The sequence below is a fragment of the Leptinotarsa decemlineata genome, unplaced genomic scaffold (genome assembly GCF_025532065.1).
Source record: "Leptinotarsa decemlineata unplaced genomic scaffold, Ldec_3_MD MMD2_P_RNA_scaffold_9, whole genome shotgun sequence".
Classification (NCBI taxonomy): domain Eukaryota; kingdom Metazoa; phylum Arthropoda; class Insecta; order Coleoptera; family Chrysomelidae; genus Leptinotarsa; species Leptinotarsa decemlineata.
Window position 1 is genome coordinate 12,182,334 of NW_027412536.1, and position 27,278 is coordinate 12,209,611.

The following is a 27,278-nucleotide window of genomic DNA, read 5'->3' on the forward strand; positions in this document are numbered from 1 at the left end:
ATTTACCTGTGAAAGAAACAGTTGAAAACAGTTGAAAAAAATCTTTGAAATTATAAAAGGTATTCTTTACCAGAAAATGCTTGACATTATTTTTGATTTGAAGAGAGGGTCAAACCCTTGAGTTCATTAAAATCATTCTTCATTTTCTTCGAGATTCAATATTGTGACAATATGCCTTGGGTACCGGTACCTTTGGTTGAGGCACAGCACTGCTGGCCTCATCAAGGTAGTTGTTCATAGCGCAGCTGCGGGAGAGCATTCGTGGGTATTTGGGAGACATTTCTGGCATTTGAAGTTGTCGGTAGACTCAATGTGACACCCGTGCTTTCTGGTGATAACAAACCTAGATATTTGCTACTCTTTACCTGCAGGTATGTAATAGATAATTATTAATAGTTTGGCTGCTTGTTTGGTGGCTGGCTACTGCTAAATTTGTATCTCCTTCCAGGGTTGTCTCTTGTTGATGTACCTACACACTCTAAAATAAATTGTGAAAACGTTTCCTCCGTTGGTTTTTGTTGCTGACTACGTCACAGCCGAACCTATTTGCTTCACCCCTGAGCCCCCTAGAATTTATTTTGCTACATCTTAGCACACAACGTGGAGCTGGAGTCCGCGACAATGCCATTTCAACAAACGCCAAACGCCCAATATGATTTACGAAGCAAATCACAGAATCGAAATTCATATCACGAGGGGCCCACTCCTATTCCTTCCGTCCCAGCAAGGAATGCTTCGGTTCAAGCCGGACAAGGTGAAATTGTGACTAATATTTCGATGACTGCCCCAGGTTCATCTGACCAAGTGGAAACAACGAAAGATAGGTTGGACATTCGAGGAACACCAGGTATGAGTACTTTACGTAATAGCTTTATGGAGCCGCAAACAAGAAAAGCACTGTTCAACGAAGTTGGGAGTAGGAGAAACAGCTTGCCTTCGGCCTTGTCCAATAACAATGCGGGCATTTTTTCTGCACCTCTGCCTGTAAATTTTAGTTCGCTTGACATGCTTCCTAGTTGTGCTTCTGTATCACCTACGTTTTTGTCTAATAGGGTTGTACCTGGGCCCAGTCGCTATATAATTTGCCACAACCAGTTTTTTCCACTAACTTTAATGTTAATAATACAGATAATTCTAGGTTGAATAATGAATATTGAAATCATGTAAATTTTGCCTCTGTAAGTGCTTGAAGAAATTTAAATGGGCAAAATAATTATGTTAACAATGAAAACCTAGCAGGAGCCAATCTACCTCAACAGTCGTTATCGTGCCTTCAGCCACATGCCCCAGCAGGGTATGCAAATTTTATTTCAACAAGCGCAACATATATTTTGCCAATTTTTGATACGGAAGGAATACATCCAGTTATGTTTATCAATAAACTAGAACAAGCTGTTGTAAATTTGAACGTACCTCCTGTACAAATTCCCTTTTGGTGTAATAATTTGTTTCAAAAACAGAGCCGAATTTGGGCAGATGCTTTGTTAGATTCGTTTGATAATTTTTCCGATTTGAAGAAAGCCTTTCTCGATCATTTTTGGGGTCCTTCACAACAAGTACAGTTGCGTATGCACTTAGAAACAAGCCGCTATTGCCAGAAAAATGGGTCATATGTAGATTATTTTTTGTCACTTTTTCTCAAGGGAAATATTTAGAACCACCTTATCCAGAGCAGATGCTTATTTCAGTGATTGGAAGACACTTTCCACCTCAGATAGCATCGGCTTTGATAGGTACGTAAACCTTACAGGACGCAATCGCACGATTGCGCCAGGCAGATTATGTAACACGTCCGCCTCAGCACTTTGAGCCACGCTATGAAAGAGACACCTTTCGGAAAGACTTTCCTCGAGAGTTTCGTAATAATAGTAATAACGGTAAATTCCGGAATGACTCGCAGAAGCGAAATGTGAGCGTGTGCACACTTGAACCCCATTATCGATTCGGAAAACTTATGAAAAGTCATCGATGCGGTCCGGCGGTGACTATTTTGGGACGGACCAAAGAAAAAGATGTGTGTAGTAATTCTTATGCAGTGGAAAACCTACTCAAAGAGGAATGTGATTTTTCACATCAAAAATTGAAATTCAGATCTCCGTTAATTAAAATATGCATAGGTAATTTTGAATTTCCTGCTCTCGTCGACACGGGTAGCGAAGTTTGTTGTCTTTCATGGGAAACATATGAACAAATTTCTGCTACTCTTAAAGACTTAACTTTTTTCAACGTCAGTGGTATTCGAATCTCTGGAGCATTCAAAGCAAGGCAAAAAAGGGTTCTGAAACAAGTTTTTGTGCCGTTCGCACTGAATGACTTCCATTATCAATTTGAGTTCTTAGTGATTCAGGAACTTATTTATCCGGTTATTATTGGAATCGGTTGAGAATTTGCCATGCAAAAATTGATTTAGAATGCGAGAAAATTGTTTTGCGATTAAATGATTCAGTTTTTGAAGTTGGCGAGCTGACATTAAGTCACGAATACGCTATGGAAACTTTGAGCCCTATTAGAATTTGCGCAGTCAATTCGTCGCAACCTGATACACGAATATTGAATACAGAGTGTTCTCCGGATATTGAGTTACTGTTGGAAAAAATCGAATTATCTTCCGATCAGGTTGTTATTTTTAAAACTATTTTGAAAAAACATGAACAGCTGTTTTCGGACAAACCTAGACTGACGTGTGAGTTCCAGCATACCATAAATTTAACAAACCCTAAGCCTTTTGATATCAAGCCGTACCCTATCCCAATCGCTCACAGAACGGCCGTACAAGTGGAAATAGATAAAATGGAGGAGTGGGGAATAATTGAGAGGCGCTCTATCTCCTACGCGAGCCCGTTGATGACAGCTGTCAAAAAAGACGGCACGGTGCGTTTGTGTTTAGATGCGCGTCACTTGAACAGTGTGATGGAAAACGACTTAGAGATGCCTCGGAAAATCGAAGACATTTTGAAAAACATCAATAACGTCCAATTTTTGTCTAGTATAGATTTAACCTGCGCATATTGGCAGGTACCTATAAAACCATAGCATCGCCGCTATACGGGTTTCCGTTTCGGCACGAAAAGCTATGTTTTCGTTGCCTTATGGTTTGAAAACAGCTGTAGCCAGTTTTACAAGGTGTATGGATAAGGTTTTCGGCCCATTTTTCAAGTCTTTCGTTCATGTATACCTGGACGATTTATTGGTTACATCCAGCTCTTTCGAAGAACATATTCGTCACTTAGATGCCCTTTTTTATCGACTTCGAGAAGCTGGTTTCACGGTCAAACTGAAAAAATGTTGTTTTTTCAAAAAAGAAATGAATTTTTCTTGGGTATTTAATCAATGTAACCGGTATAAGGCCAGACCCGACACGAGTCCAATCCATCAAAGATTTTCTTGAACCCCAAAACGTAAAACAATTACAAGCTTTCTTGGGTCTTTGCAACTACAACCGTGCTTTTTGTGAGGATTTTTCCATGGTGTCCGAACCCCTCACGTCCCTTTTGCAAAAAAAAAAATAAATGGGAGTGGCAACAGGTTAAAAAAATTCGTTTAACAAATTGAAGAAGTTAATCTGTCGCGTAGTATTGCTTTCACATCACATTATTTCAAATCATTAAGGGAAAAAAACGTACTGTGGCTTACGCGAGTCGTTTGTTATAAGACAGAGAACGCAGGTACTCGATAACAGAAAAAGAGCTTCTAGGGATATTATTTGTTTTACAAAGGTGGCGTGTCTATTTATTGGACCGTGACTTCGTAATTTATTCGGATCATAAAGCGCTTTCCTATCTGAACTCCTGTCGCCTCTTAAAGCCGCGCATCACGCGTTGGGTACTTGCACTGCAAGAATTTTCATTTGTAGTCAAGTATATTCCTGGAAAGGAAAACTTTTTACTTGATGTCTTGTCTCGGCACCCCCCACTTAGGCCACCTTCGCCTCAAGATGGATGTTCCGAGTACTGGCCATGTGTAAGGCTTCTAAAAAATTCGATTTTTTGATGAAGGATATGAGTGAAGCCCAACGTAATGATTCCCTGTTGTCTGCCAAGCTGGAGGCGATCCAAAAGGACTCTCCGGGCCATTTCTTTCTTCGAGAGGGACTGTTATTTATCCAGAATCAGGAAAGTAATTTGTTATGCCTTCCCTTGGCCAAGCTAACTGACTTCGTCAATTATCACGAATATTATGGTCATTTTGGAGTTTACAAAACTTGGTGCTCTTTGAAAGCAGACGTTTGGTTACCCAACCTTCATGCTCACGTTAAACGTATTAAAAAAGGCTGCGAAGTATGCCAAAAAGCCAAGATAACAGTATTGCCTAGACCCGCTTTAGAGGCGATATTTTCGGAAAAGCCAAATGACCTTATTTCGGTGGACCTTTTCGGTCCTCTCCCAAAATCCAGAGGTGGTGTGACTTTCGTCTTTGTTATTGTAGACGTATTCTCTAAGCTGGTGACTCTTTATTGTTTGAAACAGGCTACAACAGCAAGCATGTTGAATCGGCTAACCAAGCACTATTTTGTACAGATGGGTAAACCGTCGCGAATTTTGAGTGACCAAGGAACACAAATGACTTCGCAAAGATGGAAGAACACTTTACAGGACTATGGTTTGAAAGTAATTTATTCGTCCGTACGGCACCCCCAGGGTAACCCTGTGGAAAGGACTATGCGAGAATTGGGAAGAATCTTAAGAACTTATGGTCACCGTCAGCATTCTCAATGGGCGTTCGAGATCCCTAATGTGATTAGATTTCTGAATAACGTGACACATGAAACGACTGGATTTCCTCCCGTGGAACTTCACTTCGGGAATCGAGCTATTTCTCCACTCGGAGAATTTTTGACAGGTGAACAGATACCTTGTAACTCTCATGTTAAATTATTCTTTGCCAGGGAACATTTGCAGAAACGGGCAGAGAGACGTGCAGCTCGTTTTCCTTCGAGTCCTTATCAGCTGTTCACACAAGGTGAATTAGTGCTTCTTGAGTCTAACCCAACTTCGTCGGCGGTCCTTCAGGAGACCAAAAAGCTAATGTTGCTATTTGAGGGATCCTATAAAATTAAGAAAGGTTTGAGTTCTAAGACATACGTACCAGCCCATTGCGACTCTGAGGTGGAAAGAGGCACATTACATATTTGTCACTTAAAAAAATTCATTCTCCCTGTGTCCTCGAACACCGTTTCGAAAAACGACCGTCTAGGACTTTTGAATGGGGGGCAGATGTGACAATATGCCTTGGGTACCGGTACCTTTGGTTGAGGCACAGCACTGCTGGCCTTATCGAGGTAGTCGTTCATAGCGCAGCTGCGAGAGAGTAGCATTCGTGGGTATTTGGGAGACATTTCTGGCATTTGAAGTTGTCGGTAAACTCAATGTGACACCCGTGCTTTCTGGTGATAACGAACGTAGATATTTGCTACTCGTTACTTGCAGGTATGTAATAGATAATTATTAATAGTTTGGCTGCTTGTTTGGTGGCTGGGTACTGCTAGGTATGCTAAATTAGTATCTCCTTCCAGGGTTGTCTCTTGTTGATGTACCTACACACTCTAAAATAAATTGTGAAAACGTGTCCTCCGTTGGTTTTTGTTGCTGACTACGTCCCAGCCGAACCTATTTGCTTCCCCCTGAGCCCCCTAGAGTCTATTTTGCTACAATATCAAACTTATCAGGACAGGTCATTTCAGAATGACCAGGTTATGATATGTGTGCTGATTTGATATAGCTATATCAAACCTCACTCATCTCAGATTTTGATGAAACTTGGTAAAGATGTATATTTATGTAGATTAACAAATATATAAATTATAGCTAGTTTTTGAAAACGCCTAAAATCGATCTGCCGGTAAATTACTCAAATATTATGATTTACATTTATTTACAATACCCTTTCATTTAATATTCAACACATAGGAGGTTTTAAGAAGAAGACATCTTCAAAAAAAATTAAAATTTCCAAGGTAATCAATTTTTTCTAAGGCTAAGTAGTATGCAAAGTTTCAAAATAGGAAAGTGATGGGTTCTCAGTAAAAACGTTCAAAACGAATTGTAAAAAATTTAAAAATAAAAAAGATTGAATTTGGTCCAAACAAGTAAATTATAATCAAATTTTACACTTATCTGTGACTGAAAGTAACTTGTTCATAGAAACATCCACATAAAATTATAATATGTACCACCCAATACAAAAATAAATAATAATTAAGATTTCAAGACTGAAGTTGAATGAAACTTTTTTGTCATAGTTTACGGCAAAGGACCTTGCGATTCCCTTGGTGGAAATGTGAAAAGATTGGTTACAAAACCAATTTTACAGTCTCTCTATGAAGATAAAATACTCTCTGCTGCTCACCTCCATGAAATATTTCTGGCATGAATTTTACTGATGCCACAAGAGAGCTTTATCGAATCAGAAACTTTTTCAACAAAATGCTTCTATCAAACCATAACATTCAAGGGTACTCATAAATTTTATGTATTTATTCCTGAATGTGCAACAACTCTCACAATCAAATAATACGAGGTATGATCAAAAAATGGCAGGTTTGGAGAGTCCCATTGCAAATTTTTTGCTGTGACGAGTTCACCATTTTCAAAAGTAAAATAGCAATGGATAAAAAACTGAAAGATCTTGTCAGTGAAGTATCACTAATAAGTTATAAAATAGAATTACAATAATAAATTATAATAACAAATTCTACATGTTGTTGAATTTTTACAAATACATTATAGAGTTGCTTTCAACTGTCATAACTAATATTTTATATCCTTAACAACAAATGTACATAATTATAGAGCGTAGATGATAAAAGAAAACTTACCGTTTTATGTATTTCTGCTGAGGCATAAGACCCCAGTGTTTCCCACCGAACCTTGCTTGATAGTTTAAATGAAGTATAAGCCAAATCTATGCTAAATTTTCCTTGAGCACAACCTTCAATAGAGCTATAGCAATCCCCCGCTGTTCCAAACGGAATATGTGTACCTTTCAGTTGTTTTGAAAATGTAAAGTCACTCCCTAAAAATTAAGTGGAAATGAAAATCTCAGATTGTTATGTAAAAGTCAGACATACCTATTATTTGCATCGATGTTATGTTGAGTCTAACTTTCCAAAATTTTGTGAAACCAGATCTTGGACCGATTTGATCACAGTGACAATTATCTCTCCTTTGACCATCATATGGGCAGGATCTTATGTCTATCAATCTGCAGAATACAAAAGAGTTTTTGTCATCAAGACATTTTTCTTGAAAGATTCAAACATTTTATCACTTTGAATTATTCCAACCTTTCCTTAGCAACTAATACATTTTTCACCACAAACCTTTTGTCATAAATTTCTGCAAAATTCGATCCATCAGAATGTAAAGTGATATACTCCTGTGGTTCTGGTGTGTCCATTTTATAGCAATAGATCTGTACAGGTCGTCCATTCACAGATATCACATAATCCTTATTGATCTTTGTTTTCATATAGTATTTCAGTTCTCTGCAGTTTTTGTAAAGACCTTAAGATCAAATTAATTTTAGAGACATTCAAAATCCCGGATTATCTACTTACATCTCCATTGGTTACATTTACGCTTTCTACGAGGTTTCAAATTCTTACGGCAAAAGTTTTGATGAACTTTCTGCTTTGTTCTGACGTTGACACAGCTTATAACTCGAGTCTGTCTACCCTTCCTTCCGCATTTATGAGAACACTGAAATTTGAAGAGATATTCAGTGTGTGGCGGATTTATATTTGTGTTGTTAATAACAATTTATTTGAAGGCGGATGAGGAACAACAAACGCAGTTGCTGTTATTATTTGACTTGACATAAAGTTTATGTTTGATTTGTATTCTTACCCCTCTCCAAGGTCCTGGTTGCCAGATGTATTGGTCATCACAATAGCTCAGTAAGCATTTTGCAGTAATAGGTGGCTTATTGTAAACGGAACAATAGTTCTGATGGTGAATTTTATTTTGATAGAGATCAGGTAGAGGAATGGGATCGATTACCCCACCATGATGTACTCTGTGACAGGTGACATTTCGTGTTTTCAGGCCATTACCACATGATGCTGAACACTAGAGACAAAGAACATCTTCAGAATCATGTCAAAACTATTTTTGAGAATGGTTTTTTGGGTTAGCTAACAAGCAACATGTAAATTGTGGTGTTTTCGTGTGATGTGTTAGGTTCATGTCAAGTACAATTTTAGAAACGAGGAATGTCATCAAAAAGCTATTACTAGTCAGTCATGAAATATTTGTGACTTATCGCATAGTAACTGCTTTTTCTACATTTTCTTAGTTACTTTTTATCTTCACATCCAGATAGTTAACAAATCCAAACAGAATATTAAATAAGTGAATAGCGACTGTGATCAGGTTGTTAGTATTTTAGATTATCTAAATCACAATGACATGTTAAATTTTAATTGAAAACCAATTATTTGAAATGATGAACTTGATTACATTGTTATTCACATAACCCCATTATTTCAAGTAGAAACCAACCGCCTGCACTTGCAAAATTTGAAAATATATTGTCGTCAAAAAACTTACATCCGACCAGTAACTATCTATCCAGGCATACTTGCAGACGTACTTTGCACATGGTTTTGTTTGCTTTGGTCTTTTCAAATTCCTGCAGAATGAATCAACAACCATAATTTCGTTGAGTGCGTCCTCACACCCAATGTGGCGTCTGCGTGTACCTTTGCCACAAGAGTTGGAACACTTCGATAAAAGAAAAGCGTGTGAGCAGTGTATGAGTATGGCTAAGCGTAAGAGTTAGTGTATAAGCAATTTATTGGCATTTACTGGGAAAGTTGAGGTACAGAAAGTTTTATTTTTAGAATATTTTCATTTTTTATTTATCACCCAATGGACAAGTAAAAAGTCAAAAAGGTTTTTCAGTTCTCAAAACAAAATTCGTATTCACCTAATTTATGCATATTCAATTGAATCTAAAACTGAAACCATTATGCCACATATTTTCAATTATATGAGGTCGGGGGTAGGGGCTGAATTTCGACAGTTCCTCTGGGTGTGATAATAATGGCCTCAATCCTGTTATTTAGAATATTTTAGCGTGTTTTGTTAAAGTATTTTATGTAATTTCATTAGTTCAGACTTCCATTGTCTGATATTATATAAAAAGATTTGAAATCCCTGAAAGAACTAACAAAAAAATAATACCTGAAAATAACTATTATATTAGACAAAAAACCTGAAATGAAATAACAGTGAAATAAAATACATGTAAAAATAGAACAATTGAACAAAAATTAAAAATAAAAATAAATAGTTGAGATATTCCAAGCCAAGTTACGTTACGACGTTTCGATTGTTAGTATCCACAATCGTCTTAGAGTTTAGAGTGATGACTGGACTATTTCCTGCAAGAGATGACTATTTATGGGTCATTCGAGTACTTTTACTTATCTCCGCTTTTCTTTTTCCGCTTCACCGGTGTAGTGGGAGATGAACGTTTGGCGGGAGTTGGCCATTTTTCGCTAGATTATGGGTTTCCATATGTTGGACAACATGTATGCGGCTTCTTTGAATTTCCTCCTAAACCAATGTTCCTCACTGTGTATGATCTCAGCTTGGGATCACTCGATGTTATGTTGATGGGTACAAACATGCTCTGCTATTCCTGATTTGCTGGTTTCCCCTCGCTGTGTGTGTGTGTGTCTTGTGCTCGGCAATGGAAACATTCAATGGCCTCTTACTTACACCGATATAGGATTTTTTGCACTCACAGGGTTTCAGGTAAATGCAATTCTTGGAATCGCAGTCCGCCTTTGGGGCCTGGTTTTCGTGAGGCTGCTATGGATAGTGTTTCCGGATCTGAAGCAGGTTCTGATGTTGTACTTGGACCCAATTCTTCTTATCCTTTCCGATAAACCTCCGATTTGCAAGTAGTGGTTGTGATGGCTTCTCTTCCTTGCGAGGCCCCTGATATCTTTTAGCCAAAGTCTGTTCCACCATCGCTTTGGAGTAGCCATTCCGTAAAAGATCTTTTTTGATGATATCTAATTCTTTCTCGAGACCTTTCTTCGTATTATAGAACCCGAAAGCAAAGTATAATAGATTCTTGATAATTCCTCTATATTTCGATTGATGGTGGTTGGATTCGTGGTTCAGATACTGTCCTGTGTGAGTGGGTTTTCGGTATACAGATGTTTCCACTTAGTGTCGATCTCCTTCACCAATACGTCTAAGAATGGCAATTCGTTGTGCACTTCCTTCTTCATTGTGAAAGTGATGAAAGGTCTCACGCTGTTAATGTGTTTCAGGAAGGCGTCTAGTTCAGTATTCCCATGGTTCCATATTATGAAGGTGTCGTCAACGTATCTCAACCACACACGAGATTTCTTGTGGAATTCTTCAATGGCCAGAGTTTCAAACCACTCCATATATATGTTGGCTATGACTGGTGAAAGTAGCGATCCCATTGGAAGTCCCTCATCTTGTGTAAAAAATTCGTCTTTCAGTTGGAAATAACAGTTTTGTACACAGCATCCTAGTGATTCCATAATTACTTCTATAGGTAAATTCGTTTTATCTTCAAGGTCCCCGACTTCTGATGCATCCTCTATGATTTGGAGAGCTTCTTCGACCGGAACGTGGGTGTAAAGGCTTTCCACGTCGAAACTGATTAGTTGATCTTGCTGTGTGACTTCAATTGCCTCTAAAAGTTCGACAAAATACCTCGAATTCTTCACAAAAGACGATGATTTTTCTTGTAATGGTTGTATTATGGGGAGTAAAAATCTAGTCTAAACTAGCCGAATCTCTAGAGCTGATGATCGGCCTGAGTGGAACGTCTTTTTTGTGGATTTTGGGTAGTACATACAAGTGAGGGGGCTCACTGTGGTGCGGTTTTAGCGATGATCTCTCCTTTTCCGAAAATAGACTTGGTGTTTTTTCAAAACCTGGTACAACTTCCTTTCGATAGATGGAGTACGATCTTCGTGTATTGTCCCTTCTGAAGAACCTGTTCGTAGAGAACAGTACCTATCCATCACCACAGTAGCGTTTCCTTCATCTGTAGATAGGATCTTTATGGTGTTGTCAATACGTAGGCCGTTCAGAGCTCTACGTTCTTCATTTCTGATGTTAGATGTTGAAACTGGTTCTCGATCCAGCTGTTCTCTGATTTTCCATCTGAATTCTTCTGCCTAGGTCTGATCAATAAAGGAGCTGGTGGATTCCACTGCAGTAATTATTTCCAAAGTGGCACAGATGTTGACGCAATGGCGAAGTTTAGGCCTTTCCTCAACAAGGATTCCTCTATTCCCGGGAGCGGGCGGGAACTCATGTTGATAACGTTGGCGGCCAACTTCCGCCAAACGGTCATCTCCCACTAAACCGGTGAAGCGGAAAAAGGAAAGCGGAGATAAATGAAAGTACTCAAATGACCCATAAATAGTCATCTCTCGGAGGAATTAGTCCAGTCATCACCCGAAAACGATTGTGGATACTAACAATCGAAACGTCGTGAAGTAACTTGGCTTGGAATCTCTCAACTTTTTATTTTTAATTTTTGTTCAATTGTTCTTATACTTTACTTATATGATTGTTATTTTCAACTATTCTTTTTTGATTGTTCTTTTTTTTATTAGTTCTTTCAGGGATTTCAAATCATTTTGTATAATATCAGACAATGGAAGTCCGAACTAATGAAATTCATCCTGAAACATTGTCAGTCACTTTCAAACAAGTATTTTATGTAACTTTGGCAATGAAAACATGTTACTGTCGTGAGTCTATAATTTTGAAATTTAAACAATTCATAACTAGAATATTATATTGCAATAAGAGGACAATGTTCCTAGATAAATTTCAGTTTTCTTCTTAATGACTAAAAAATAAATATTTCGAAATAAAATTTCGAAATATTCACCTCTCCCAACTACCTGGTAAATGCCTGCCGGAAAACAACTACTTCCCCGGCTGATATCCAACAGACATTTATGCAAGACACCAGAGGTTAGTGTCGCAGATAATCACGAGATGGAGCTGTTATTAATTAACAATCTTTCTTTTAAAGAAAGTTTCGTACATGCAGTTGAACCGCGTTGAAATTAGTCGAGTCCTAGGCACTTTGCTGTTTGGATCTGATCTTTCCTGCACTGATGAGAGGTAATGCCTGTAGGTGATCGACTTGAATAATTTCAGCAAGGTCTTGCTGCTGAATGAACAAGAAACATCTGCTAGACTAACCTCTGGGAGATATCTTATAAAAATGTCTGTCGAATATAATTCAGTATCCAGTGTGTTATTAGCCGGGCTAGTAGTTGTTTTCCGTTAGGCATTTATCAGAATCTGCGGTGTAAGTAGTTGGGGGAGATGAATATTTCGTGATTTTATTTCGAAATATTTATTCTCAAGTACGGATGTATCTCTCTACGATACAATCTTCAAACACGATTTGATCTTCCTAATGAGTTGAAAAAGAATCATGACAGGATCCCATTATTTTAAATGAAATACTTTTCTTTTTGAGAAATTCTCTCCTGTTTCTTAATAAAAGTGTTGTTCAACTGATAATACTCTGTAAGTACAATAGAAATTTATGTTGAAAAATGAGAAATGAAACTGTTTATGATTTTTGCCATTTTTATTTGTAACTAACGTTTGAACATGTTCTTATATGACGAAACCACAGTAACATTAATTACAAATACATGTGGTATAAAACATAGGAAGTTTTATTTCTCATTTTTCATGATGATCTCCCTACCACGTAGTAACGGCTACATCCATCAATTTATAGCGATTTATGTATAAGATATTCTAAAAGTAAAAGTTCATCCCTCATTAGATACAGCAAGTAATACCCAAGTGAGAGTTGTCAAATAAGGTGAATCAGCGGGCAAATTATTGAAATATACCTTCTTCCATGGCCCTACTTTCCATCTATAACGTTTGTCCCCTGTTTCTGAAGAATCGAAATATCTTCCATTTACGGTGTTCGAAATATAAGGACATTCTGTGAGCTTACATTTTGTATTGTTTTCGGGTTTAAGGGAATCATCACAATCATTATCATTCAATATTGTACCTAAAATGAATGAAAGTTAATAAAGCAAACGAAGGTAATTCAATTATTTGATATGTATGTATTTATTTTAAATATCTTTCTTTTGATGTACTGTTTTGGCTCAAATATTCTCTATTTGTGGCTACAATATTTCTGTACAATGTAATGAACACTGTGAATATCAGAATTATCAGGAATCTCCCGTTTCTTTCTAATAATTTCGTGATCCATCAGTGAAAACGTTTGATTCTGATGAGAGATTGATTAAAAAGCACAGGTGATTTGATTTTTAATCTTTGTAGTCATAATTATAGTTCTCTACATGTAAGTTCATTTTGTAAGAACAGCTACACAGAAACTTATCTAGTATGTGTTTCAAACAAAAGATGCATACTCTAATTTTAAACAAACCAAGGCAAAGTACAGAATTCTAAAAGAGTTTGAAAAGTGATCCTTGGAGACTCTCTGGACATAATCTAATAATTTACATTCTTTGAGTGAAATATCGGTATATTTTGGGAAAATGAAAGTTTTTTATTAGAGAGGATTCCCAAATCATTGATTTTATTTTCACATTTAATTCTAGAGAGTTGATGGAAAATGTTTATTCGATTTTATTCAGTCCATTGAAAAACATTTACTGAGGAATCAATTAATATTACTCTGCCGTTCAAGACAGTCACTTTCATTATCGAATACTTAGAAGACCTGTAAGTCTTCAGCAACTGGAAGTTAGAGTACACAATGTATCAAAACACAACATTAAAAAGATTGAAAAGGATATGACCACAATGGCAGCCCCCAGGGATTCTCTATTATTTTAGAAAATAAATTGCTAACCCACTGGAATCTGCATACTCTACTTTCAAATAGAGTAAATGTGGATACCACATAAACATTATATATTACATATAAAAATTATCACGAATGTTTGGTAATACTTTCATTAAGGTATATATAATTTAATATGTACTTGGTTTTGTATTGAATTCTTACTGACATGCAAAAACTCTTTTTATAACATTCATACAATGTTGTTCTTGTGAATTTTATATTTATTCTTATATGTACATGTTTGTCATCAAGATGTAAATTCTTCTCATGGACAATTAACAAATTATCTCTTTCCGCTCATTGTACCATAATTCATATAGTTCATCATTGTTGTTTCAATTGCAACTCATTCCATTCAGAGCCATCTGTTGGATAGTTTTTTGACCATAACATGAGCAACCACTTTAACTTGCAAGGTATGAAATGAAAATAATTTTTAGATACGCACCTGAATGACCAATACAGCGAACTTGACGATATTTTTCGCAGTTTGAGTCACAGCTAGGACTCCAGCCCCCGGTTATCCATTTCGGACAGGGAATGTTGTTGCACTGAACCACATTATTTGGTCTAAGATTAGTATCACACATTAGGTCGTTTTGATTTCCAATATCATCAATACATCGAAAAAGTTGTTTGCTTCTACCTCCTGTTCCACAAGATTGAGAACACTGGAAAATATATGACATTGATGTTGCAAAAAATCATATAAGCCGTAACAACTTATTTGAAACATGATCACTATTACTGGAGTTTTATCCAGTTATTTATCCACACCGTTATTTTAACACCACGACACGTGTTTCAATCACCAAGTTATCATCTTCAAGAGGACACTTCGACACGTGTTTCGATCATCAAGTGATCACCTTTCTTCCTCTCGAAGATGATCACTTGGTGATCGAAATGGAGAATAAGATGATGAATGGAGGATTGGTTTCAATCAGTCTCATAGTGTAAGAGAGAAATGAATTGTTGTCCCTATGTCGGCTCTGAATTCATGAAGGAATTAGAAAACTTTAGTTGGCAGTAAAGACATTGAGTCGCAACTAATATTTCACCAACTATCAAGTATTTTATTACTTACAAACAATGGTTTATATTCCAGAGTTGAAATCCAGAATTATCAAAATGAAATATCTCAATAATCGATAATAATATTTCCCAAAAAAATACCCATATAACTAACAGTAGGATTTATATTTAGATAACTTACAGCAGACCAGTTATCAGGAACCCATTTCCATTTGTACTTCATATTATAGGATTCGGGAGACATTATATTGTTGTAATCATCTTTTATTCTAATTCTTCTTTCCTGAAAATAACAACGGGGAAATAGACTTTTTTTCAAAATAAATTTGAAAGCATTTCAGGTGGCGTACATCAAAGGGCCTACCCTTTTTCCCATTATTATAAATTACATATCAAAATCGAATTTGAACGGTGAATTGAAATTAGTACCTGCATCTATTTTGATAGAAGGCAATCGAACTAAAAAATGAAATGGAAAGTAATATATGTGCCATTTCATTGTGGCTAAGTTTTGAGTTGAGTTTCAACGTCGAAAACTCTTGTTATATGCTTATACATAAAAGACTAATGCCTGATGATACAAATAAACCTGTTTTAAAATCACATTGCAAATATATAAAAAATACATACAATTCCTTCAATAAATATTTATCAGAATTTTGATATATCCTGAAACAAAATTCTATCTTTTTTACCTCACATTCGGGTCTGTAGCATACTCGGCTCTCATTCGGTATTGGCTGATCTCTGCAATAACTGCTATCCAAAATATCCTTTGAATTGAATTTTGTACAAATGAATTTTCTTTTTTCAACTCCTTCTCCACAAGTAACAGAACAAGAATGATAAATATTGAGTGGGGTCCATCTTCCGCATGCCTGTTCATTGCAACTTTCCTTCTCTGGAGGTTTTGTATTAATATCGCATGCTTGTTGTTCGAAAATTCGACCATCCAGAACACAGTAGTATGATATATTTTTGTAGCCACCTCCACAAGGTGCAGAACACTGAAACGTTACAGTTGTAAAATACTATGTTTTCTCTTATTGAACAATAAACAAGAATTTCGTAAATACATTTTCATGTAGATTATTTTTAAACTTTAATATATTATGGGATATTAGACCATATGTGAAAAGTTCTTTCCTAATATGAGGAATTGGGCAAATTTCGGATATGCGGTTGGTTACCTCGTTCACAGGCAGATGGGGCGATGACAAACCTGTCGTTTGTTGTCCGCTTCAGCCTAGTTCAAGGAATGATACTTTGAAGGAATTCGATTTTCAATTATCGGAAATCATCTTCTTGCGGCCTGCAAGTGTGTTCCAATAATTGAAAATCTATTGTGGCAGTTGTATCGCCAACAGCATATACAGGAATAACTTCAGTGAAGAATTCTGAACTGACACCTGTCGGATATAATCCGACGCCCTTCATGTTATTAGCCAGGGGACTAGTTGTTTTCTGATAGGTGTTACTCCATTAACCTACAGTGTAGGGAGTTGAGACTGGCCTGAAGGAATCGTTCCTTTAGATGATTTGATATTAGAGAATGAAATTCATTCAGTTTTCAGTTACAGAATAGAAAGTTTCACTTATATTTTTTTATAATTGGTTAATTCAGAATAAAATGTTTCTGTTCAGAAGGAGAGAGATACTTTCATCAGAAATATTAAAAATCTTATAGACAAATATAATATTTGTTTGAAGGTGGTTGATAATGTTTTGTGGTGTATTTCATCAGTTCGGACTTCCATTGTCTAATTTAATATAAGAATCTGTAAAAAATTAAAAAGATTAACCGAAAAATAACAATTTTATTGAATAAAAAACTGAATTTACAAAGAAATAACATACAAGCAACAACCAAAAAAAATAAAAAAATTGAAATATTAATACAAACTGAAAATTAAAACATTAGAAAATATTATCAACAAGAAATGAAAAATTAAAAGATTCCAAACGAAGTTATGTCACGACGTTTCGATTGTTAGTATCCACAATCGTCTTCGGGTGATAACTGGTTGTTGCTTGTATGTTATTTCTTTGTAATTTCAGTTTTTTGTTCAATAAAATTGTTATTTTTCGATTAATCTTCTTAATTTTTTACAGATTTTTCCAGGGATTTCAAATCAATTCATATTAAATTAGACAATGGAAATCCGAACTGATGAAATAAATATAATATTATTCAAAATAAGATGTACAGTTGAGAAAAATAAAAAATATGAGTGATGTCCTAGAAATGAACTTTTGAAGATAAATAAGAAAAATACGATACCTACTCATAAGAATCTGCCATTATGAATAATTACTGATGATGTTAAAGCCAATTTAAAGAAGTCAACCAGGATATAGCGCGATTCAATCTATAAATAAGAACTTTAACACACAATTATAACAGAGGGTATTGCTTGAAAGTTTCACTTTTCAATGAACCATGTCATAACCTCCATAGTCTCTTCGTTCGTGTGTAGTTTTAATTCGATTAAAAAAATCATTTTGTTCCATTATTAGCATGATTAAAAGTATTTGTTTGCTGGATATTTCTGACCAACTAACTATACTGTCATAGTGAATATCTAATATTTCAATATAAATCTTTCAACTTACAGGTGAAGTGTCAGCTACAGTCCATATGGGGCAATTTTCGGTGTTACATATCTGTTGTGTAATCATCTCGCTATTGTTACAATAAGAATCGTCCATAGGTGTATATCTGTCATCAACGCATTTTGCAGTTCTACTCTGTATGCCACTTCCGCATGTTTTACTGCACTGTGAAACGAAACGAAAAAAACTGTAAAGGTAATTGAGTCAAACTGATTTTTTTCCGGTCATATCAATCGTATGTTCAGTGAAAAATTCAATTTTTCATATCCTACAGCTCAGGAAGTTTCAGGAGAAAAGAATAGTTTATTTTTTCACTGAATAGATAATGTAAGTTTCCCTATCAATTTCATCTATTTTACATTTGGATTTGAATATTCATCACTTTCATATCTGCTAAAAAAGAATGTCATATTAAATGTGTGCAACCTTCCTGTTTTCACTCATTTAAAGAAACTATTGCTATTAAGCATTTGAAGGAGGAAGAATGATAATGTTGAATGTATCGATAAAGATGAAGATAGAAATAGGTCCATCTAAGAGTATGCTCTGCTTCGTAGAGGTCTAAACTTTTCTTCAATTAAAATTTACAGAGCGAGTAAATAAATAATAAATTCTCCGAAGTAATGAAATTATCAACTACTGAAGTATAGGGTGGGCCAATGAAAGACTGATAAATCTATAGACTTTTTTCTAAAGGGAAATATTTTGTGTATATTTTCAGCTGTCTCTTCAGATTAGAGGTACGTCACACCCCTAAAATTTTAAAAAGAATGAGAGGTCTAGTGATACTTCAACATGTTTGATAATTCCTTATTTTCACTGGAGAGTTCTGTAATTTCTTCTTCAATTTCAAAATGTCTTTGATAATATGACTTTTTCAAAATTACTTTTGCTTTTGCTTGTGAACAACCTGAATTGGAAAGATCGTCACTTATAACATAGAAAATTGTAGATTTCACTCTTGTCTTACCTTTTTCTTGTAGTAATATTCTTAAAAAAAGGTAGTTTCTTTATATGACTATTCAGACAACAGTGATCTGTAGGTGGACCTGTTGCATAACGTAGGTCCTTTTATTGAGGATATTTTTTTTGACCTGTCTTGTCTATCTTTAACTGTCAAGTTCTGATTGTTGTTCAACAAGACCGTTGAAGTATCATCCTCCGTAGATGCGATGCCCCACTTTCTTGATAAAAGTTATCACTTCTTTAATTGTTATACACCAATATTTCATTTTGATACAAAAATCTGTTAGATTATGAGAGTAATTTCTTTACAATTTCACTTGTTTAAAATAATATCTTATAGAAACTTTCATCACTTCAGAGAATTGATTGATCTTATAAGTTTTCTAACAGATTAGTGAAATTCATAAGTAAATTTAAGTGGTTAGTACTGACCATTCATGTATTGGAAACTAGGACAATCGGGAAATATTAAATTATTTTATCAACGTGGAAAAACAGGCAGTGACAAGAAAGTGTAGACTTCTTAGGCAGGGATGCAAATATATTGATTTATTTTCTGTTCATATCAGGAATGTTGCACAAAGTGAAGCAAAAAGTAGTTGAATTAGAAAGGTTCATTTTTAATATTCATCATCAATCAAGTCATTCTTTACAGGCTACAAATTGTTGGTTATTAGAGATATACAATTTAACCTGAAATTAGTCAATCTTCATGATTTTTGGTAACCAATTTTTAATAATAGTAAAGAAATCATTAAATGAAACATTCTGATTTGAATTTGTTGGATTAAATTGTGTTTGAAAAATGCTACTCTAAATTTTTATCATTACTTCACCATACATTTCCAGTTCATCATAAAATACCTTTGAGTACAACAGACTGATATTCAAACGAAACACCAACATTTATATCTGAATCTATTCTTATTGATGAATGTATTAAGTTGTATCAACATGTGATAAATGTGAATAATAAATATGTATATTGATGGATAAATATATTTTTTTCTTACCTCTGACCACGACGAGTAATGCCATCTTGTGGAATTGCACAGGGTGTTGCAAGTTTCTAAAACAGGGGGTTTAGACAATACAGTGCAGTGTTTCTCGTTAACGGTTTCACTGTGGCTTGGTTTCTTTTTGTACACCTTCATGCAGTCATAGTATATACGACGGATTCTGGCAATAAATACTAGTGAAATTAGTTTCAAAAATATAAAAATATTTACATTGGATATGAGTGGTTATTCATCAATTTATTAAAAACAATTTTACATTTTGGTAAAAGTAAAAAGAAATGAATAACTTTTAATGTAAAAATACTACACATACTTCTTTTCGAAAGTATTTGTTTCTAAAGCTTTCAATAAGTAAATAATAAATTACTGAATTAAGTTATTTTTTATATTCACTCACAAGCTGTTTGAAATGAAGAATATAATAGTTAGTAAGAAGCAGGCATAAGGACTTCTTTCATCAAAAATAAACAAGGCTAACAATTGCTGTCTGCTGCAAAGCTGAGCTTCAATGTCAATCACTGAATAAGAAATCGCTTTAAGCCTTTTGTCAGCTTTCACTTCAAACAGATAATCAGGTGATATCAGATCCAAAAGCGTTATATTAAACAAAATTGGTGGTAATAGGTTGGATCATCAACGCAACTTTTGAACTCTTATGCGTCTTTTAACAAGGACATGCCCCGAGTTAGCAGTGACTGAATGTCTACTGACTGATTTTTTTATCATACACTGTGACCCATTTTTAATGGAAACACCCCCCTAAAATTTGAAGTTGTAAATCGATTTTAATAATTTTTTTTTATATGTCAAGTACTAAAAGGTCTACCTTGGGACAAAATTTGAAATGTTCATTAAAGTTTCAGGGCATACTACGATATTTTTTCTTAGTTGAAAATAGGGATTTTTTATTAGCGATTTTTTTATTAAAAAAATCACTACGCCAATGGATTCAGAGTGCCTCTAAATAGGTGTGACCAAAATTTCATGAAAAAATATTCATTATTAACAAAGTTATGATAACTCAAAAATTCGAAAACTCACACAGCTAACAGTCACAAAAAACACCCTATATCAACAGATATAGCCATGAGAATATTTTTTATGATTTCAACAATAAAGTGCCGCCAGATGAAAAAAAAAAAAACAAATAGCGTAAATATTCTTAATGAAAATAACGGAACTACATTCAAGTTTTCACGCAAATTAACTAAAACATGTCGTGACTTACTTTGTGATTTACTTTTTTATTAAATAAATATTAAGTACCTATTGTGATATTGGGTAACAACTCAAATAAGAAATTTTATGTTTGATATTATTGAAAAACCATCAATAATATTCAAATGAAGGATACACCTACTCAAATAAACACCTCACCTATTTTAAGTATTTTTAAGATGCAATTAATATTTTTTCTTAAACAAGGGTTTGTTATGTTGATTATCGATAAGTAAAAATGTCGAAAACTGCATAACGTTGTGATTTGAAGATAAAAAAATAAAGACTGATTGATTATAATAACGTTTTCTTTATTTTTCCTTCAAAACATAATCCTTGTAAGGAAGTTTCGGTTTCGGCCAAAACTGAGACCGTTGCCGAAATGTCGAAATTCGGTTTCTGTTGTAAAAACTAGTTTCGGTCGACACTAATAATAAATGAAAATTATATAGGAATGTAGGTTTTTGCGGCTGGTGTAAATGTTTTGGTTGGTTTCCGGATTTTGTCGTGGCCGTCTTTGGTTACAATCTCCAAACGTTTCAACTGCAACTGCGGCAGTCATCTTCAGTGATGTGGTTGGAGTACTCTTCTTGACGTATCAATTGAAACTCTATAGTTGATAAGTCAAGAAGAGTACTTCAACCACGCCACTGAAGATCACTGCCGCAGTTGAAGTTGAAACGTTTGGAGATTGTAACCAAAGAAGACCACGGCAAATCCCGAAAACCAATTAAAACAATGAAGGAAACTGTTTTATATTATTATAGATAGTGATGGCCTGATAATGGAAGGATCGCTCAAACTGTTTGGTTTTATGCTGTGGAATAGAATATTCATTCCGATTTCTGAGACTTCTATCATGTGTATCGCGTTTGTATGTCAACAAGATATTGAGGATGTTGTTTTATTCTAGGTTAGGTTAGGTCTAAAGTGAGTGCGTCTATTCGATCCTCCACCGCAACCCGCAAGGGTTTATTGTGGCTATTTTATTTTCTAAGGTCATGAACGAAGTTAGCCAGATCCAATTCTCTTCTGTTGAGAATTTTCAACCACCCGATCTGATGTATGAAAGGAGATACATGATCTCTGAATTTCAAGCCAAAAATCAATCTTGTACATGCACTCTGAACTTTTCGAATTCTTGATGACATAATTTGATCGGGACTAGGGCCATTGACGATATCGCAGTAGTTGAATATGGATAAAATTTAAGTATCACATAAAATGACTTTCATGTTTCGACTGACAAAATGTCTGTTTACATGTAACTTTACATGTGATTGAAAGCGTAATTAGTAGTCACTATTGAGTCCCAAACATTCAATTTCATCGCTATATTCAATCTCGTGATTTACGATTCTAATTTTGGTACTATCTACGGCCCTCTGTCGGTCTTTAGAAATATTCACAACGTTTTTTATATCGTTCAAAGAATGCTTTCGCGCCAACAAAGTTTTAAATTTACCTGAGAAATATAAATTCGTATAGGAGTAGGAGTATACATAATAAAGAGTAACGAAGATTAGCTTAATACGCTGTATGGAAGCAAAGGCCAAGAAAACCTAGGGAGAGAGTGACGAAGATAAATTGAACCCTTGGGATACACTACGTGAGATTTGATTATAATCAGATGTTAAACTGTTTAGTCCAACACATTGCGTTCTATTACTAAGAAATGATTTGATAAGATCTCATCAAAACCAGTATAGTGAAGTTTGGCACATAGAAGTTCATGATTGATAGTGTCAAATGCTTTACTATCATCAATTGATACACAGAGAGTTGATTCATCATTCTCAGAAGACCGAAATATGTTATCCCTCATTTTCAGTAGGGCGCTAGTGGTGCTATGGTTTTGCCTAAAACTTTGCTGATTTACAGGTAAGATATTTTTTCCATTATCCAATTATATATTTGTTCATATGCTGCCTTATCTAGAATTTTTTATATAGCCGGTAGTATGTTTATAGGTCCCAAGTCATTGTAGGATGTTGGCTAGGAGATTTTGCTGAGAGGAAGTATCACAGATCTATCTGGATAACATCCCTAATCTAGACGTTTAATAATACTGTAGGTTAACAAGGGAGTAATGAATGGAATGCATAATTTTATCATTTTGATGGATATCTGATCGGAGCCGGTAGCATTAAATTTTATTTTGTTTAAAAAACGTTCTGTCATATCTATCAATAGGATGAAATTTGAATGATAGGTACGTTATGATTTTGAAGGGTCGACAAATACTTTATCATTATTGTACAGCTAGATTGACTGATGAAGTGAAACGGTATTTATTCGATTTGGGTTACTTAGTTGGTCATGTAACATTATTTTTGGATTTGCTCATTACAGTATCAAAAAGATGTAACGCGTTCCAGGAGTTTTTTTTATGGTGTTGATCTTGAATGTACCTATTCAAGGTATTTTTTACATATTTCTTATTTATTTCCTCCATTAGTTTCAATACATCTGTCAACCAAGGTGCCTTTGGCTTACTCACTCTTCTGATGGGAGGTGCGTGTCAAAAACAAAAAGTATATGATTATTGAAACGTGGGACTATTTGATTGACGTCTACCAGTTGCAAATCAGCAAAGAAAGCGTAATTTTTGAATTATTTAGAATCTCTATAAATGTTATTTTCATGTTTGCTTTGTTCAATTTCATATATTAAATCAATGAGTACCAAACAGTGGTAGGATACTGAGTCTATATCCAAAGTATCATTTCTCAAAATTCTATCAGTATTAGACACGGCGATTAGGTTAATCAGTATATTGCTTGCGCAATATTTTTTTGGTCTTCATTTCATGACAATTGCATTTTACTTTTATCACTTTTTGAGATATTTTGTAACAATCTTCAAAGTCTTGTTGAGTAAAGTCATTTATTTGCGAACTCAGGTCCATATTGCTTTACGAGCTTTTTCTAGGTTATACAGATGGTTTCGACATCAGTACAGCTATTGAATGCGAACTGACAAATCAAAATAAGCAAGTGCTGAAAAAAAGATACGATTTAGAATATACGCACTACTTTATCTAACTGTGTATGCTTTACTTACTACAGTAATACAGGTGTGGATAATATTGTTATATATCAAATATTCCCTGATATACTTGAAGTGACACTGAATAAATAACTTCAAATTACGAAATGCACTTCGACGTCCCATTTGGAGATACTTTGATATCAGATAACTTTGAAATACTCTCAAAAACCGGATAGTCAAACGGAGGATTTTCGAAACGACCTACTCAATACTGGCCATATCACGGAAAGGCAGATTTATGAAAACTCTTGAAAGACTAATAATAATTAAAGTAACCATTTATTATGAGATTTTTACTGAACGGTTCACGAAACCGTAACAAGTGTTTTACTATACAATAGTTTCCTCAGTATGAAGACATCTGAAACAAGTGTTGCGGTTTTGTAAAAAATTCCTGTATTATTGGTAGACTCAGAGGCGGCATGGTGAGGGCCACCGCCTCTCTTCGGCGCACGAAAGAATATGAATGAAAAATATCCTGAGTACCTATATTTCTTTTCTTTGATTATCATCTTTGTAGTTTTTTATCATTCGTATTTATTTAGTCCGGCAAATTACTTGGCGTTAAGCTGGCGTTCCGCGGGGAATCCCGGTAAGAGACATCGGGACTTCCCTTAATAGAAAGCCAATCAAAGTATTGCATGCAGACGCAGTCTCGCTTCATGTTCCTATATTATAAATTCTAAAAGTATTTAGTGTGACAATGAATAATAGAATGTTCCATAGTTTTGAAACGATAACACGTGTTTAATAAGAAGACATTCAGAACACCTGTATCTATTTTATTTATCAAGAATAAGGTAAGAATAATTTATTATACTTTCACTCATAGTTCTATAGTTTTCTTTGCAAAACATCACATGATAAAAAAATCATGTTTATTATGTATTTCATATCTTAGATTTGTTGTGCTAGATCAGACGGCATCGCGAAATGTACCTTGCATACATTAAATTTAGGTCCTTCGCCGCCACTGGGTAGACTTTGGGTTGTTTCTCATTGACAATTTTATCGTAAGCCATTCACATCACAAAATAAATTTAAAGATTAAAGCAGAGCTATATTCAGTTACCGTAATATTTGTATTGAATATCTGTTATTAACTTGTGTAATAATTTCTACCAAACCAATCTTCAACTAGGCCAGTGTGGACCTTTTCTGGACTATTGTAGTTATACTAAACGAATATTTGAGTCAATGTTTTCAGTTTTCACTTGAATAATTTTGTGCTTCTTACCGTAGAAGCGCCGCGCAAGGTCTTACCGCCTATGACTGTCAAGGTCATAGACGGTAAGAAAATCAAATACCTCTACAACTGGAATCTTCAGTAACACATCTGTAAAGTAATGCACCAAGCTCGAGAAAAAAATTGCGAACAATTTTGAAGAAAGCAAAGTGTTGAATATATCTCTATCAATTTTATGATTCTGAGTAATATCAATTATAAGTGATTCATATATATCTTACAGTAATTGTTAAAATTATATTTGAAGAATTATTGACTTTTTAAATTTTTGATTTTAAATGTGTTAGCTAAAAGAATTGATGCACCATAACTATTCAAAAATATTTAAAAAATTACTTACCCTTTTCCACATTGTGGTGAACACGCACTCTTCGATGCTATGTTCCATGTTAACTCACAATGAGTATTACATTCTTGTTTTTGAGTCAAACTATCTTCCATGTTGTCGCAGTAGCTCTTAGGTACTTCTTCCCCAGTAATTAGTTCTACACAAGATGGCTTCCTATATTGTTTACCTTCACATATTGAGTTGCACTTTGACCATTCTTTTTGGTACAGTCTCCAACCATATCTGCAAATATTACTTGGCATATTGTAGAAGGATGAAAAACATAACTCCAACAAATTTGTCATATAGTGTTCAAATTAGAATTGATGAACGCAATTTGAACTGTCTAAACAGATAATTTTATAATAAAATTTTTTATTCAGTGTAAAGTGTTTATATAATTTGCTGAGAAATTGTTCGGGTAGGGCCAATGACAAACTATAAAATTGTGAATGAAATAAACTTTCACACAACCAATGAATTCATGAATTTCATTAGTTAGGACTTCCATTGTCTAATATTATATAAAATGATTTGAAATCCCTGAAAGACCGAATACATTTAAAAATTAAAATGAATAGTTGAAAATAACAAGTATATCAAGTCAAGAAAAACCTCGAAATGAAATTACAATGAAAGAAAATACAAGCAAAAACTTGAAAATTTCATAATTGAACAAAAAAAAATAAAAATCGAAAGATTTCAAGCCAAGTTATTTCACGACGTTTCGATTTTTAGTATCTACAATCGTATTCGGGTTCAAACAATGAATTCATATGAATAGGATTTGAAAATATTATTTTAAAATTTCTGGATGTTACTGCCAAAATGTTTCTATTGTGACTATGATGAAAATTTGAACACTAAAATAACATATTTGTTAAGAATGCAACAGCTACAAATAATACATTTGCTTTTTTACATTTTATGATGAGGGCGAGATTAAAGCATACATAATTCACGTTTCAGCTGACTTTTACAGTTAGATATTTCTTGTTAAAATGTTTAACATTAATATATCACCTACCTTTATGCGAGTCAAGTATCCTCACATTTATAAGTTACATATAAAACAATTATACATGAAAGAAGTTTCATACCAAATACCACGAAAATTTAGAATAGGCGAGAAAAAGCAAATTTGCACAATTTGTTATAAATACGATTTTTATATTCCACGAAGAGCCAATCACCATTGAAAAGTAGACATAAATACATACAAAGCATTACAGAATTATGTTGAAAAAAATACCTTCTTACATATCCCCGGTAGTTACTCAAGTAATATCTTGGATACCTGAGTATAAACATTATAAAATTAATTATTGTTGGATTACACCAACATTTGGCTTAAAAAAGGTCACTTAAATAACGTATAGTTGATAAATTTCAACCTCCAAAAGAGTACTTCAAAACAATATCAATCTAATTCTTTCAAAGCCAGAACGGCATTGCATTTTTTTGATTAAGAAATTTATGATCCTAGTTCAGTATGAAATAATTATACTGCCATTTTCAAATATTCCCCAAATACATAGTTTTGGAAAGCTCGATTTTTTTTTAAATACGTTGTTAAAGTGACCTCAAATGTTGAGAGGAATTTACCTTGGTGCTTCCTTGATATCTATAACATATCTGTAACGAATGTCTGGCGGGGATAATTTTCCTACTGACAGAACACTTATAACCAAATCCTTCGGAAGTTTTCTATTTTTCGGGCTAATTATCCATTCAATTGTTGAACTGGCTCCGCTGTAATTGAGGTTGATATTTCCAAATTTCACTTCTAAACCATCTGTGTTTGCCATGTAATTTCCATTCAAAATGGGATCCCCTGTTTCGCCATCAATCAAAACTGTTGAAGAAATGATTATAATTATCAAGTTTCATTTCTTTTTTCTGAGATATATAAGTGCAATTTTACCAATCGTTG

General features: G+C 34.5%; 2 protein-coding genes across 8 annotated transcripts in view; one reads left to right on the forward strand and one right to left on the reverse strand.

Moving 5' to 3' along the window:
• Wwox (WW domain-containing oxidoreductase) overlaps nt 1-19,480 on the forward strand; it is a 32,916-nt gene extending 13,436 nt beyond the window's left edge. Inside the window, exon 7 of the mRNA XM_023156947.2 lies at nt 17,520-19,480. The gene's annotated coding sequence lies outside the window, so the exon portion shown is untranslated. The remainder of the gene's footprint in view (nt 1-17,519) is intronic.
• Nucleotides 1-27,278, reverse strand: part of AdamTS-A (ADAM metallopeptidase with thrombospondin type 1 motif A) — a 454,792-nt gene that overhangs the window by 2,613 nt on the left and 424,901 nt on the right. For 5 of the 7 annotated variants that reach the window (XM_074170637.1, XM_074170639.1, XM_074170641.1 and 2 more), the window contains 15 exons: nt 26,951-27,200; nt 26,598-26,642; nt 25,358-25,588; nt 19,497-19,662; nt 17,518-17,682; nt 15,600-15,911; nt 15,086-15,187; nt 14,318-14,540; nt 12,887-13,056; nt 8,547-8,720; nt 7,845-8,066; nt 7,556-7,697; nt 7,319-7,502; nt 7,067-7,200; nt 6,815-7,011 (listed from right to left, as the gene is read on the reverse strand). In XM_074170637.1, coding sequence (XP_074026738.1) covers nt 6,815-7,011; nt 7,067-7,200; nt 7,319-7,502; nt 7,556-7,697; nt 7,845-8,066; nt 8,547-8,720; nt 12,887-13,056; nt 14,318-14,540; nt 15,086-15,187; nt 15,600-15,911; nt 17,518-17,682; nt 19,497-19,662; nt 25,358-25,588; nt 26,598-26,642; nt 26,951-27,200 — 2,717 coding nt within the window. The remainder of the gene's footprint in view (nt 1-6,814; nt 7,012-7,066; nt 7,201-7,318; nt 7,503-7,555; nt 7,698-7,844; nt 8,067-8,546; nt 8,721-12,886; nt 13,057-14,317; nt 14,541-15,085; nt 15,188-15,599; nt 15,912-17,517; nt 17,683-19,496; nt 19,663-25,357; nt 25,589-26,597; nt 26,643-26,950; nt 27,201-27,278) is intronic. The other 2 variants (XM_074170638.1, XM_074170640.1) reach the window with 2 other exon arrangements.